Source organism: Mya arenaria, chromosome 3, assembly GCF_026914265.1.
Source record: "Mya arenaria isolate MELC-2E11 chromosome 3, ASM2691426v1".
Lineage (NCBI taxonomy): Eukaryota > Metazoa > Mollusca > Bivalvia > Myida > Myidae > Mya > Mya arenaria.
In genome coordinates, this window is record NC_069124.1 from 14,313,034 (window position 1) to 14,328,489 (window position 15,456).

Consider the following 15,456-nt stretch of genomic DNA (forward strand, 5'->3'; position numbering starts at 1 on the left):
CTGCCCTTTGTTACTTTTTCTTGTCCAGAGCATAACTTGAAAAGTATTGGATGGAATTTAATAATACTTCATACAGTGATAGATCATAATGAGAGGGAGTGCAGTGTACAGGAACCGCAATTCTATTTCAGCTCATTACAGAGTTACTGCCCTTTGTTACTTTTTCTTGTCCGGAGCATAACTTGAAAACTATTGGATGGAATTTATATCTTCATACAGTGATAGATCATAATGAAAGGAAGTGTAGTGTACAGGAACCGCAATTCTATTTCAGCCGATAACAGAGTTATTGCCCTTTGTTACTTTTTTTTGTCCGGAGCATAACTTGAAAACTACCGGATGGAATGTAATAAAGTTTAAACAATGGTACAGCACAATGAGAAGGAGTTCAGTATACATGAATCACTACACTATTTTAGCAAATTACAGAGTTATTGCCTTTTTCTGTGTTTTTTTTGTCAAACTTTGCCCGGACAGTAACTTGAAAACTACTGGATGGAAACGCATAAAACTTCATACAATGATAAATCATAATGAGAGGCGGCGTTCGGGGGTATTAATCAACTTCAGTGATAGCTCTAGTTTCGCTTTCTTTCATGCTTTTCAGTTGAATACGGAGTATTATCGGTGATATAACAGAAGGACATACTCACAGCAATGATATAACAGAAGGAAATACTCACAGCAAACTAAAGAGTGAAAATATCAACTTCTTTTAAATTACCCTTGATCAAAACTGAATATGTCACATTGAACCTGTAATTTATGTCAAAATAATTATTTGATCTTGTAAAGGATTAATATGTTTTAATACAGATTATTTTGGAAAATAAACAAACTTTATCGTTTATTAGGCAAATGGCAATCCGATTATTCAAACATTTGCTTCCGTACAAAACATAAGACGAACACACATGTTGGAACACAAATTCGATGTACCATCATGTATTTGATATATTTTATCTTTTAAGTTTTGTCTGACTTTGTAATACGAAATTCCGGGAAATTCACTCAAATATTGACTCATAGATTAAAATGCCCCACCACACGTCAACCGTCATATCACAGACGACGCGTGTTCTTAACCACATCTTGGAAAAGAACAAGTAAATAAGAGTGATCTCTCACAGAGAAGGTGATTTAATATAATGTATTATGAAACCATTTATAATGAAACAATCTCTAAATCTTAGAAATTGTTTTGAATCGAATTTTAAGCACTTCTTCTTAAATACCCTTGATCAAAACTGAATACGTCACTTTTGAACCTGTAAATTATGTCAAAATAATTATTTGATCTTAAAAAATGATTGATATGTTTGAATAAAGATATTTTAAAACCAACACACATGTTCGAACATGAATTTGATGTTACTTCTTTTTGTCTGACTTTGTAATACGAAATTCCAGTAAATTCACACAACAATTGACACATAGATTACCCCACCACACGTCGATTGTCATGTCACAGACGAAGCGTGGTCTTAACCACATCTTGGAAACTATCTGTCTGCAAGCGATTAATAATGATCTCTCACAGTAAAGGAGATTTAATACCAATGTTTTATGAAACCATTTATAAAGAAACAAACTCTAAAACTTTGGAAACTGTTTTCAATTAAATGGTTATCCTCATATGTTTGGTTACACTTTTAACCTCATTAGCGTACCTGGACCGAAAACGGTGTGCGACTGATGCCAGCATTGGCAGAAGAATGGTGTGTACGGTAGAAGTTTCCGGGTAAAGATCAGGATTCGTGAATTCAACAGTTTCACTCAGTTTGCTTGGTTTGTCAGTTTCAACTGTCATCTAGTCTTACGTCGCATAACTTCGTTGTGGAAGGACTGGTTTCCATGCGGTAGGTCCACGGAATACTCCGCAAACATGAAATCTACCATTTTTTCTGTGCAAAGATTCATCTTGGATGGAATCAAATACTGAGCACAGAATCTTTCCTCAGCCACAAGCAATCAGTTGTTAAGGCCTTGACATAAATGGTCCAAGAAAAGGGAAGTAGAGAATTCGTTGCTAATACTCATGTGGGTCATTGGCCTGTGGGTTGCCCAGTTTCGTTGGCGTTGAGCCAGACGGGGCATCGAATGTTCATTCTCAAATTCTGCACCCATTACTTTTGTGCATTCAAAAAAAGCTTCGCAAAATTAGGGTCTTTCCTTTCGTTCTGGAATTAGCGGGTTACGCCTGGCTTTCGCACGTGGCCTCAATTAATTCACAGTCTACTGCCTTAAGGAGGTAAGAGTTCGATTATGAAGTCAAACTTCATAATTGAATCCAAGTGTTGACCGGCCTTGCCATCGCCGTCTTCCTAAAGTCTCTTTAGGGCATAAACCAAACAACTGTAGGTTGTGACTTGAAAGTTGTAAGTACATCGGCCCGAGTTGCCCACCTAGTCTAACACAGGATTCTTAGTTTGGTGCGTTGGTTAAGCTTCTTCTGAGCTTCATGGTTAGAAGCAATTCATCAGCAAAGGGATGAAGTCTTGTGTCGAATAGTCAAAGGCAAACTTCCTGAACAGTTGCCATCACTGTCCTAAGGCACGTATCCTTACTGATATGCATGACTGCTAGAATGGGGTATTGGGCTTTACAGCGTACATACAGCGTAGACGGAATCCGTTGTCGAATATGTGCCTGCATGTGCGCCTGTGTTTCCCGGACCAGTTCCGCTAATGCCTCGCCAGCTGTTATCTAAGGACTTGTAATCGCATTTTTCTTGCAGTTATGCTGTATGAACGCAGTACAGCACGCGAGCAAATTCCATGAAGCGCGCTTTTTAAATGAAATATTGTTAGTGATTAAAAATTAGCAGTATCTTCTGTAATTGAGTATTTGTTTTTAAGAGGAGTTACAAATAAGATACATTTGTATAAAAGAATAGCTGATTTTGTAAGGTCGTATATCATTGGTTAAATGACGTTGCGCTTATCCAATTGCAGCGCAATATTGAAACAAACAATGACGTCATTATACCTTGCGTGTTATACAATATAAACGTTTTATCTACTCAAAGGACTAATCGAATGTAAATATTTAAGGAATGAATTGCGGGAATGATGTCGTTATCGACGTTTGTTCGCAGTTGGGATGTGTGTGTGTGCAGTCCGAAGGACTCCACGTGTACTTTGACCAGCCCAATTGAGTTCATATCCCCGATAATCCCGGAATTCATTACTTAGATTAACAACAATAGTTCATTATTTCATTCAAGAATTATTAAAATAAGTACTTCATTTCATTTAACAAAATCTTACAGTAATCCTTTCTAACACATACTGTAAATAGAACGACCCGCGTGTAACTGGTAACATTTTATCAAATGACGTCACAATAGCGCGGTGAAAAATCAGCCACTTGAAAAGACTTAAAATTGAAACAGTAATGACAACAATACATTTAAATTATCATAAATTTACAGATCTTAACAAACCCAAGACAATCTTCACGGACTCTGAAATGCCGGACAGCGCTTCCCCGTTATTTTTGACCTTGTTGACAATAAAATCCAACTTTTTATGTTTAATTTCATATTCATACTGTGCAGATAATCATACTCAGGCTTTCAATCTTGGGCAATTGTGAAATTCGGCTCGCTTGACCTACTGTCTTCATACAGCATAAACGTGTAAAATTGCGATCAATCCTTAGGTAACGTCATGTATGTGTCATCAACTTCAGAAGTGGTCATACATGTAAACACGTATCTTTCGCAAATTTAGAGATATCATTCTAGAACTTTCAGTATTATTTCTGTAACTTCCCTTTATTAAGATATCAAATGGATGATACATGATCGAATGTTAATGTATTGCGGTTCATCAAATAATGAAAACATTTGTTCATTGTACTGCTTGTGAAGTCCTATTAATCACAATTCTAAAATATTGAAAGGTGATATATACATTAATGACTTACAGAACTTCTCTTAGATAATCCAACAAATGACTGTAGTATAAATTCGAATGTTTCAAAAACGAGGGCGTCACTTGTTGTCATTGTAATATGTTGGGGTAACCGTCCAGAAACGGTCAGTGAAAACTATGTTAAATAAGTCACAGACATTTTGCCAAAAAGTAAATAAATGTTAATAGTATCGGTCGTACATCGCCAACTGACTCCAACGTGGTATTATATATTTGCTTTTTATGGGACAAAAAAGAGCATAACAGGTACCGAATTAAATATGGCTGGTGGAAGTTCACTAGACGGTTTTATTAATATGGTTTAAATGGTATTTTTTTAATAACATAGTGAATGTCAGTTCCATTAGGTTGGGCAAACATCAAAGTCGATTGAAATAAACAACTTGTATAACAAGATTTTATTCTAGCTGGTAGAGCGGAGGAGGTGGTGGAGGAGAATAACGGAAGGCTCAAATAATACTGAAGATGAAGTTTGTTTACTATTAAATCCGTTTATTTTGAAAGCAAACACGTATATAAGCAACTATATACAAACGATGTTACACATGAAATATGTACAAATGTTATCACAGTCATGGTTTATAATTTATATGCATTGCCTTTCGCAATATGATCGATCTGTATATGAATTTTGAAGTAAATACCTCAAAGAATTTTGGAGTTATGACAAGGACAAAAATGTTTTCGACGCCTGTACGCACGTTCTCAAACGCACACACGTCTACCATTTCTATATATTTTTGCCTCTACGAAAATAAGATAGCTATTAACTGACCAAAACAGACTTTAATGTTGTTAAACAATGTAATTGTTACATAGAAAATATTAACTGGATGCTAAAGGCAAGAATGCTGTTTTTTTATATAATTTATAGACATGGAAAGTTTGAAGAGAAAATCATGTTATTCATAAATTTTACATTTAAATATCTAATTATGAATTATATGTTATATACAGAATACACAAACATAGTAGACGGATGTTATTTACAATTACCAGTCTTTAAAGTTATATACAACTAATTGCTTTTACATGTATCAAGAGAGTGTCTGTTTCTCATAGTTCGTTTACAGCAAAAGTCTAAGAAAACATTCAAATCGATTTTGAAAATGTCCCCCAATAAATGGAAGGGTACACCCCTTCAAGTCGACACTGAGACTATTTTAATAGGCGATAATCTTTCATGTTAACATATGAATTTGCTGGTTATGTTCCGATTTCTATTACTCATTGTATAAAAACGAATATGTCATCATAACATGTCTAATAGAACATAGAAAAACTATTGTAGGGAAAAGTATACTTGTAATCATGCGTTTGAAGTCTGAATAGTTAGATTGTTTGTTTGTGAAAATAATAAGCATTATCACAAATGATTAATGTTAAAAATCAAACATTTATCTCATTTCTTGATAAGTCTTGACAAGATAGGACATACATTTATGTTGTACATATTTGGAGATATCAATATACGGAAGTCTACGTCCATTAATTGTTCAATTGCATCTATTGTATGTATTGATGGATCAATTCATTGACCGATTTTTACAAAATAATCTGTATGATATCGTTTTTGAATAAAAACTTTTTTTCGTATCCTTCATTTATAACACTTTTTACACATTGAAATTTATGGCATGGCCTCGTCGAAGGAATTTTACCCCAATGGCTGTTGGGGTATTCGCCTTAGGAGTAATTTTGACCCAAATACCGCGAGACCTTGGATGAATCTAGAGTTTTTCTCTACAGCATGTGAGCCCCAAAGAAGTTCATATGTGGCTCGGCCATGACATCATCCTTTGTATAGACTTTTACGTAGAGCCTGTCTCCGTCCTCAAGCTGCAAGGAGCTAGCCAAATAGCTTGACCCCACCACCCGCGGATTTTCGCTCTCACACTCTGTCTCCCGGCTCCGCATCACGATGGTTCCTTCACCTGAAATGGGTCCATCTAATAAAATATGCAATGCAGGGCAACTATGTTACCATAGGAATACGCATATTGTCGAGGAAAAGATGACTGTCATATAACTCCAGCGGCCATCGGGCATTCACATCTGGCTAAGCATTCCGAGCAATGCAGTCGGGTATTAGTTATTCATTTATGTGAACACAACTCTTGAACACTCTTCACTTGAGGCTGTTCCAGATCACTCTCTTAGTCGAGGAATAGTTCGATACTTTATTTTTAAATTGAACTGGCAGTGTATCATTTAACTTAGACACTGATGAATAGCGCAAAGACAAGTGGTTACTCGAAAGCCAAAAACATCGATGAGGAATTATTTTGGTATTAGTCGGAAGCTTATTACTTAAAAAAGGCAGATCCACGTCCAACTCGTTCTCACTAATCACTTCTTAAGTATAAAATGGAGGCAAACACTTGAAGACGAAAAACTCTCTGTACCTATGGAAGTCCCTGCTTTATTCATGTAAATCATGTGCGAGAAGACCACAGGCTGGAGACTGTTGCTGTTCTGTTTATGGTCAAAATGAACCTGAAATAAATAAGGGTTCAGCCTGGGTCGAAGTTTATTTTAAAACTAAAATACAGGTTAAACAATGTTCAATTAAAAGTAATGGAACGATAAATATATCATGGAAAATCAGTCAAAATGTACATATTTGAGTCATATCAAATTTTTTTCTAACCCATACCTGACTGTACACGTGGTATACGCCAGCCTGCTTTATCACAATTTGCGCGTCATCTTCCAAATACTGTATCTTGGTAGGATCGGGAACAAGGGCTAGTTGATGGTGCTGGTCCCACTGCATGCGTTGATGCTCAGAATCTAGAGTGGTGTTGAGTAATATTTTGTTCAAATATATGTCAAAGATAACATTAATCTGAAACGTTACGGTCAGTATTTGTAAACGAACCTCTTAAAACGTTTAATACCTTTTCCCCACATAATTATTTTGTCGTGAAGGACATTATCTCGCAAATATAGCCGAAGGTAAATGAACAGTGCGAAGCTGATGTGGTTCGCATGAGGGCTTCTATGTAAATTGAAAAATATTAAAACTAATACGCTTATACAGGATACGTTTGGACAAATAACAAATTCGTTCTCAATATTTCTCGACAGCGCGCATTCTTAGCTATGTTCTCCTTGTACTTACGTATCCGTGGTTCGCTGAAGCCCATGACTTTAATAGAAGGTCTCGCCTTGAATTCATCACGTTTTGGGTCCTTACAGTATTGAAATGTTTTATTGCCTGCAAGAATATTTTTGTACATTTAAAAGATGCGTTCATTATTAAGAAAACCGAAGAAAACATAATTATGCAAAAAAACTTTAAATTCTTTAAATACTACCTTCTCTGCATATCATTAATTGGATGGAGTAGAAATGTAAATTGATGGTATTGAAAATTAGCACGTTGAAGACAAAATGCGGATACTCTCAACATCAGAAATCCGTATGTATTTGAAAACCGTGTATTAACCTTTCATACACTAGACATGACTCTGATTCATTATTGTATAGGCTACGGTGATTTTTCATAAGTCTTAAATTGTGGATTAATAGTACGATTTTTATACATTATTATTTACACTCGAAATAACGAAATAACCAACTATTATATAATTGGGATCTAATGTACATGCATACTTCAGGTACATAGCATCAATTGAATACATTTGTATTATTGGAAGCATATTTTTTTTCCAGAGAACATATTGAACACAAGATTGAACAATGTAATGTTAAATATATAACAAGTATTATATCAAACAAACATATTGCATCTTGAAATTGGCTTACTGTTCGTAAGGCGTGTTTTCATCCATCGTTCTGTATACTGGAAACAATAACAGTAGGACTTTTTGGCAATATGATAATTGAATCAAAATACTTTTGTCTTATTGCCTAACATATATATGTTAATATATGTATATATATATAAAGCGGCCTTAGTCACTTCCACAATTATATTGCCTAGATCAACTGTTAAAAACCTTTTTAATAACATTTGAAATACTCTACTACCTACTGCTTAGAGCATAAAGAACATTATGTTCATAGAATATATAATGGCACTGCATGACACTGTTTATGTAATCTATGTCTGTTGTCTTATGTGGTTCATTGCGAGTTTGTTTGGGTTTGAACCTTGTGTCTTAATTTAAAAAAGCTCATAGCTAGCTTAAGTTTTCTTTGTAGAAATAATGGCATAAGACTTACGTATTCCACCAGATAGTTCAGATGTTTGGGGTCGTCAAGGCAACACGTATCGTTCTCTTGTACAATGTGTTTCCATGTTTTAACATCGTCTGGGTGCGCTTTGATATCCTAAAAAATGTCATGTTAACTGTGTTTAGATTAGAATCTGTACTTGTTACTGCCTTATCTTTTAATAAACAGTTCTTACAGTTTTAGCGATATGTGAACTTTTACTGTCGTCGATTTGCAGTGTATTGAATGATGATATTGTATACATAGTATTTGAATAAATATTTGTTGTGTTAAGTACTTGAGTGATGATGCACTCATTATGTCTATGCACATTATAATCATTAAATGAATATTGTTAAGCTCAAATGAATGTCAATATAGCAGTTAATTATCTTTTCGAAGTGAGTTTAAATTTTGAATCAGCAATTAAAAGGAAGCAATGGACAATGCAGTTACAATGTTTGTTTACTGCAAATCAATAAACCAGTTGTTCGTTGGATTTACCACACCTCTTTTTTATTTATGTTTTAACCCGCACCTAGAATTTTGCCAATTCTGATTTTTTCGAAATAATGCTTGAAAAGTTTACAATATAAATGTTAAATATATGCTTTCAATTTTCTGATCAAACTTATTAATGCCTGTTTGTGAAAATCAATTAGGCTTTGTTTTCAAGAAGTAAATCTTCAAATGAACCGGCAGAATTCATCATTCTCGGCGGAAACGGAAGTCGATAACTTGAGAATATCAACAACAACGAATCGGAAATAAAACACGCATTTACTTGGTTAGAACGTATTTGTCATATTGTCTGAATTGTACGTTTAACACGTAAAGATGACCCATACAATCCTGAACGTGTACCTGAAACCATGTTAATTAAGACCATAAGGTAAGACAGATAATGTTGTGGTTAATTACTGTCTTTCATTTCGGACATGTTGAGTTTTTGGACATCATTTTGCGGTTCGACTTATCATGATTAATAAGAGCACCCTAAAAGCAGAAAGTGTGATTGTGCTAGGTTTCGTAATATTTTCTGCTTCTTGGGACATCAACAAGACAAGAAATAGGATGGGCAAATTGAATCAATCATGCAGTAAACATATTGTACTTGTGAATGTGCAGTAAAGAAAATACATAAGGATTTGACCATGATTAAAACTTTGGAAACAATAATAAGAATTGCTGTCCAGCAAATCTGACCAGTGATTTCCAGTTGACCTTTGGTACTCTTCTACTGACTAATGAGGTAAAACGTTGTGTAATCAACTTCAGCGTTCCACGACTCAATTTACAAGTGGTATGTTAGAGAAGTAGATTATTTGGTCTTCTACAATGTTCAGATTTCATGTCCTCGTGTCCTGTTTCTTTCGCACTGTTGGTGCACACACATCTATCTTTACTTAATGTCAACTAATATCAATGTACAGTGTTCTTTCAATTTCAAACGCACTGTTCAGGTAAAACTACTGCTATGGTGATTCAATTTCAGGCTGTACCTGTATAAATCATGATACTATGCTAACAAAACCTGCATAAATGTATTTCATAAATATGTGAAGGTAAATCAAATAAAAACCTTTTCGATCGCCTTCAGTATGCGGGTTTTTTTTTCAATCAAAATCGCTTCTTTCGCCGCTTCGTTATATCTTTGATATTGAAAAAAAAAGTGTTTTAATTTATTTTCGCTCGCTCGCCTAAATGTTTTTCTTGAAAATCCGTAGAACAAAAGATTAATTTGGCTTGGCCTTACAAACAAGGTAAATATTTATTTCTCGTTTTGTAATGTACAGTGCCAAATAAAATAAATATTTAAACCTAATTTTAAAGCTTTTTCACTATTTAATTATTTACGATAAAGGCCGATGTATTGAATTACAAGATAATATTTTAACTTTGTGTAAGTTATATATTGATTACGAACTAAGCAAATAAAGCTTAAATATAAAGATAAATGATACACTTGTAAAAAAAATATCCTCATTACTGACACATGGAAAACGAAACCATATCATATTTTTATTTGAGTGTTTGTTCACATTTATGGCTCTCAAAATGTAGAATTTTTTGACGAAATGGCATCACTGCCCAAAACTGACATCTCACCTGACATCGGACACACAGTCTGGATGTTGGTTGGGGCGGGGCTTTCTCGTTGGCCAGGTAGTGCACAGCTAGACCGTTCAGCACTAACAGAAGAATATTCAATATCCCGAAAAGAACGATAGCAGATTTGTAGATGTGACTGTTGTCTTTCTTTCCGTTGCTACTCTGTCGACTATATTCTGATTCAGGCCTCTTTTGGTACCCATTTTTTAGCGGCTCTAACGCCTCATCGTGGTCGTTAGTATCTCCGACGTTCACTTTTGGTACAAAATGTACAAACGGTTCGCCCTTTTCAGGTATTATTTCCACGGTGCTGTCAGGTTTCATATCTACGGCACTGTTAATTTAAAGCCAAACTATTATAAATTTATAACATAAGAAACCTAACCAACTAACCTAAATGTATGATTCCCGCTTGATTCTTTTTTTCTGATAATATGACAAATGGGAAAATGAAAATTAACCCTAGTAATTTACTTCCTGCTTCAGTCTATATACATGAACACCAGTAATAATAAACATTCATTTCAATATAATAGGTTATATAATAGGTTTTAGATTCACATTTAACTATTCATGAATAAGACAAACCGATTCACAGAATTCAGTTTAAACAGTTGTTGAAAATGTTCACCTGTAGTATATCTATTTTGCATGTGTAATGGAGTCATATCACAATGTGAGTGCGCTTGCTTTAAGATAACAACGAAATTGACTTATGGCTCAAGACCACAGTTATCTGCCCCCCGTTGACCAAGATCCGGATGTTAATACAGAAAAAAGAGTGCTTGTGTTCAAGTATCAATATTTTATTAAAATTGAATGAAAAAGAAGCAAAAAATGTGTTTTTTTGCAGAGAACTTGACTGAATTTGACACTTTATTGCAGAAATTGATAGTTTTCAGTGTAAATATTGGAAAAATCATAGCTTGTGGAAGTCTGAAAATTAGTTGTTTGTAGCCGATTGACTCCTTGGCGGAAGGGTTCTGTATTGAACTCAATTTTGACAGTCGGGTCAATGGTCAACATGGTGTTTTCTTGTGATTATATTTTGTGTCTTAAATTGTTCTAGAGATGCCATGTCCTTGTTTTTTAATTGGGATGTGTATAAAGTCAAAAGCCAGGTTAGTGCCTATATGAAACATATAGTAAAAATAACTGTGGTCTCACGCCTTATGTTTCACAATACCCCATGCTTTTTGATATTTATAAAACCTGCAAACGGATAAAGTTCTTGCTGATCAGATATGAGATTTTGAATTGTCGTTAAGTTTAAGAATGCATTAAAAGGTAGGCCAGGTTCAACTTTAAAATGAGGGCTGGATCATATTATTATGCAGTTGCAAACTTGAACATGTTTATAATCTCTTATGTATTGTATAACAAGAAAGAAAAGGTGTCGCTGTGATCCCAAAGAGTTTAAAACCTACTTATTTGATTACATTAAATTTAAAACGTTTTTTAAAAGTGTGAGATATTTTTGAATAACAATGTTAAAATAAGATTTACAGTAAATCTTTTATTTGAAAAAAAGAAAAGTAAACATATTTTATTAAAAAAGAAATACAAAAAATACTCCGGTAAAAGAATTCTACGAGTCAATGTCCTTTAGATTATATACAGAGTTGTCAACGCATTAATTTCTTTAAATTGCTATTTGTAAAAAAAACTATTGTTTTATTGTTTTATTGGTGTACTGCAGGTTAGGTCAAATTTTCTCAATGAGTCATGTTAAAAAGTCAAATGAACCAAGTCACTAAATACTTAAAGGTTTGCGAGATCGGAAAGTAGGTAGTTGCCTAATGAAACAAGCAAGGGTCACTAAAGGCATTTAGGTTTGCGAGAGAGAATGACACCTGAGGTGCCTGGTGATTTAGGGTAGGGTCACATGAGGGTTGGCGGGATCGACCGGCAGCTGTCGTGCCTGGTAAAACGAGGTATTGTTACTAAATGCATTAGGGTAAGCGAAATCGACGGACAGCTGTGGTTCCTGATAAAATGAGGTAGGGTCACTTAATACATGAGGGTTTGCGGTACCGAAGTCCAGTTGAGGTAACTAATTAAACAAGGTAGGGTCACTTAATACATGAGGGTCTGCGAGGCGGAAGTGCAGTTCAGGTGACTGATGAACAGTGGTTTAGTCACGAATACTTGAAGATTTGCTAGACCGTAGGGCAGCTGAGGTGTTTAATGAAACAAGGTAAGGTTACTACATACATGAAGGTTTGCGAGACCGAAGTGCAGCTGAGGTGTTAATGAGACAAGGTAGGGTCACTTTATACATGAAGATTCGCGAGACCGAAGTGCAGTTGAGGTGTTTGATAAAACCAGGTAGAGTCACTTAATACATGAGGATTTGCGGTGCCAAAGTGCAGTTGAAGTGATTTATGAAACGAGGTAGGGTCACTTAGTACACGAGAGTCTACGGGACCGAAGTGCAGTTGAGGTTACTGATGAAACTAGGTAGAGTCACTAAATACTTGAGGGATTGTGGTGCCAAAGTGCAGTTGAAGTGATTGATAAAACGAGATAGAGTACTTTAATACATGAGGGATTGCGAGACGGAATGGCATTTGAGGTGACTGATGGGATGAGGTAGAGTCTCTTAATACATGAATGTCTGTGGTACCGAAGGGCAGCTAAGGTGACGGATGAAACAAGGTAGATATCATTAAATACATGTGGGTTTGCGGGACCGAAGGGCAGCTGAGGTGTTCGATGAAACGAGGTAGAGTCACTAAATGCATGAGGATATGCGGTGCCAAAGTGCAGTTGAAGTGAGTGATAAAACGAGGTAGAGTCACTAAATACAGAGGCTTTGTGAGACCGAAGGGAAGCTGAGGCAACTGATGAAACGAGTAGGGTCACTAAATACATGAGGGGTTTTGGGACCGTAGCGCAGCTGAGGGGCCTTGTGAAACGAGGTAGAGTCACTATATACATGAGGGGTTTCGGGACTGAAGGACAGTGAAGGAGCTTGAATAAATTGAGGTAGAGTCACTTAAAGTATAAAGATTTGCGGGATCGACGGACATTAAAATGTATGTGCATTTTATCGCATATTTGTATGAAATAAGTCTCTTACCATGGAAATATCGGTGTCAGCGCAGAGGGTAGACGTTCTTTTCTCGCTCTCATTACTATTGGATTTATGGTATAACTTGGAGTACATGGACATATTTTACATAGAAATGTCTGGAATTACCTAAGTGTCATTCTGTGGAATTACCTAAGTGTGATTCTGTGGAAATTTCGTTTGTGATTCCGGAAGTAAAATAAGGACAAATTAAGAAAAACTCATTTCCTTTTGTCTAAATTCAAATTTTTAAGTGTGAAAATTCTGATTTGTTCTCGGTCCACGTCGTACCCTGTTATCAGATTTGCGAGAAATTAGTTTTGATCGGCTTGAGGCCGAAGAGACGTTAAACGTTGCATGTCATGCGACTATCGACCAGACATCATGTGACCAGCAGTCATGTGATCAGAGGTCATGTGACGATAGCGACGAGAGTAGCCATGGTAACGACACTTAATGGAGGACCGTAATGAATCCGACTTCCGGGTTCTGCACGAGTATAGGAGTATAGTGAACCTTTTCAGAGATCTCCCACGGGATATGTTTGTTGTCCAGAGTTATTCCTCCAGTGAAAGTGATTTAGAGCGAATCCGCTTAATGAACTTTGACAATATTATGGAAACACAAAGTGACTTTCCGTTTGGCCCTAATGCAGAATTAAAGAGACGCATTGTATCTCGGTCGGGCGAGCCCCTTGTTCAGCGTTTAGCACACGACATACATACCATCATTGAGGTAACCGAGGGCGGAGACTACAATATCTTGAAGCCTTTGATAAGCACTGCAAAGTCGGTGCGTCGTCCGTCTGTCTACACCTGTACTAAGCAACAACGGATTCCCTCAGTGGCAACGGACAATTATGTAAGTGTTGTCGAGTTTAAGCTTTTGAAAGACACTGTCACTTCTCTGCAAGCTAATTTACTTTTGATGAAACAGACTCAGCTCGCAAATGACAAACTTAAACATGATAATCTGAAGTATTCAAAGACATGCTAGACTTAATGAAGCAAAACGTCAAAGAGCTATGTGCAGACGTTAAGGAGATTGGAACATTCCTCAACTGTATATCTTTGTTTTCTGAATGGGAGACAAGCTTTTGACCGCGTCAGGCACGATGGGCTTTTCTACAAACTTCTGCAAACCACCATGGATCATACAACACTTCTTGCAGTAAAAGAGATGTATAAAGCAGTACAAAGCCATGTAAGATCTAAGGGTTTATCGTCGGAAAACTTCGACGTCCTACAAGGAAATCCTCAAGGCCGAAAGACGTCACCAATAATGTACCTTGTCTTTATTGACGGACTTATAAAGGAGTTGCGTGACAGTTGTTGTGGGCTGTGCATTTATAATATTTCCATAGGATCACCAACGGTAGCCGATGATATGGTGTTGCTTTCTTTATCTAAACACGAAATGGACACTATGATGAGCATTTGTTGTAATTACTCCCGAAAATGGAGATTTTCATACAATGCAAATAAACGTGCTGTCTTAACATTCAACAATCGTTTACATCGATGTCCCATTTCCATCTGGGCAATAAACCTATCAGTGAATGTGATGCGTATACACATTTGGGAATAACTTGCAACTCCACTTTGTCAACGACAAGCTCCATAATGGCTGCGTGTATCAAGCTTCGTGGCACGTACCTCAACATCTGCAACAGTGGAATTCATCCGAAGTCGATGTCTCCATTAACTTTGAAGACTGTTTATGAGAGTGTCGTATTGCTTAAATCTCTGTATGGTTGCGAGACATGGTACTTTTACTCGAAATCAGACATACAAAAGCTCATAGGTATTGCATTAAACATATGCAGAAAATAAAGCCGAACACCAGTAACCAATTTGCATTTAGTGCGCTGATGATTCACCCTATCAAAGTGTTTATAGACTATAGAAAACTTACATTTGTGGGCCAATTATGTCGACTGCCGACTAAATATTTGGCTAAGGAAATATTTAACCATAGACTTGTCAAGTATCTACATTGTGACAAACAGACTGTCGGCTTCGTTCCGGACGTATTTCGTTTATTGATGAAATATTAATTACATAAATACATAGCGTCTTACGTGGACTACGGTACGTTCCCCTCTTCCCACGCTTGGAAAAGTATTCTCCAAAATATGGTGTTGAAAATGGA

The 15,456-nt window shown here is 36.1% G+C and overlaps 1 protein-coding gene across 4 annotated transcripts in view; it reads right to left on the minus strand.

The window, feature by feature from the left end:
* LOC128227402 (uncharacterized) overlaps nt 1-15,456 on the minus strand; it is a 74,095-nt gene that overhangs the window by 25,373 nt on the left and 33,266 nt on the right. The window contains exons 1-8 of one of the 4 annotated variants that reach the window (XM_052937903.1): nt 10,864-10,961; nt 10,230-10,566; nt 8,130-8,237; nt 7,710-7,746; nt 7,063-7,158; nt 6,595-6,731; nt 6,344-6,434; nt 4,416-5,872 (exon numbers count right to left, since the gene is read on the minus strand). In XM_052937903.1, the coding sequence (XP_052793863.1) occupies nt 5,682-5,872; nt 6,344-6,434; nt 6,595-6,731; nt 7,063-7,158; nt 7,710-7,746; nt 8,130-8,237; nt 10,230-10,556 (987 nt within the window). In that variant the 5' untranslated portion in view covers nt 10,557-10,566; nt 10,864-10,961 and the 3' untranslated portion in view covers nt 4,416-5,681. Of the gene's footprint in view, nt 1-4,415; nt 5,873-6,343; nt 6,435-6,594; nt 6,732-7,062; nt 7,159-7,709; nt 7,747-8,129; nt 8,238-10,229; nt 10,682-10,863; nt 10,962-15,456 lie in introns of those variants that run through there. The other 3 variants (XM_052937902.1, XM_052937905.1, XM_052937904.1) reach the window with 3 other exon arrangements.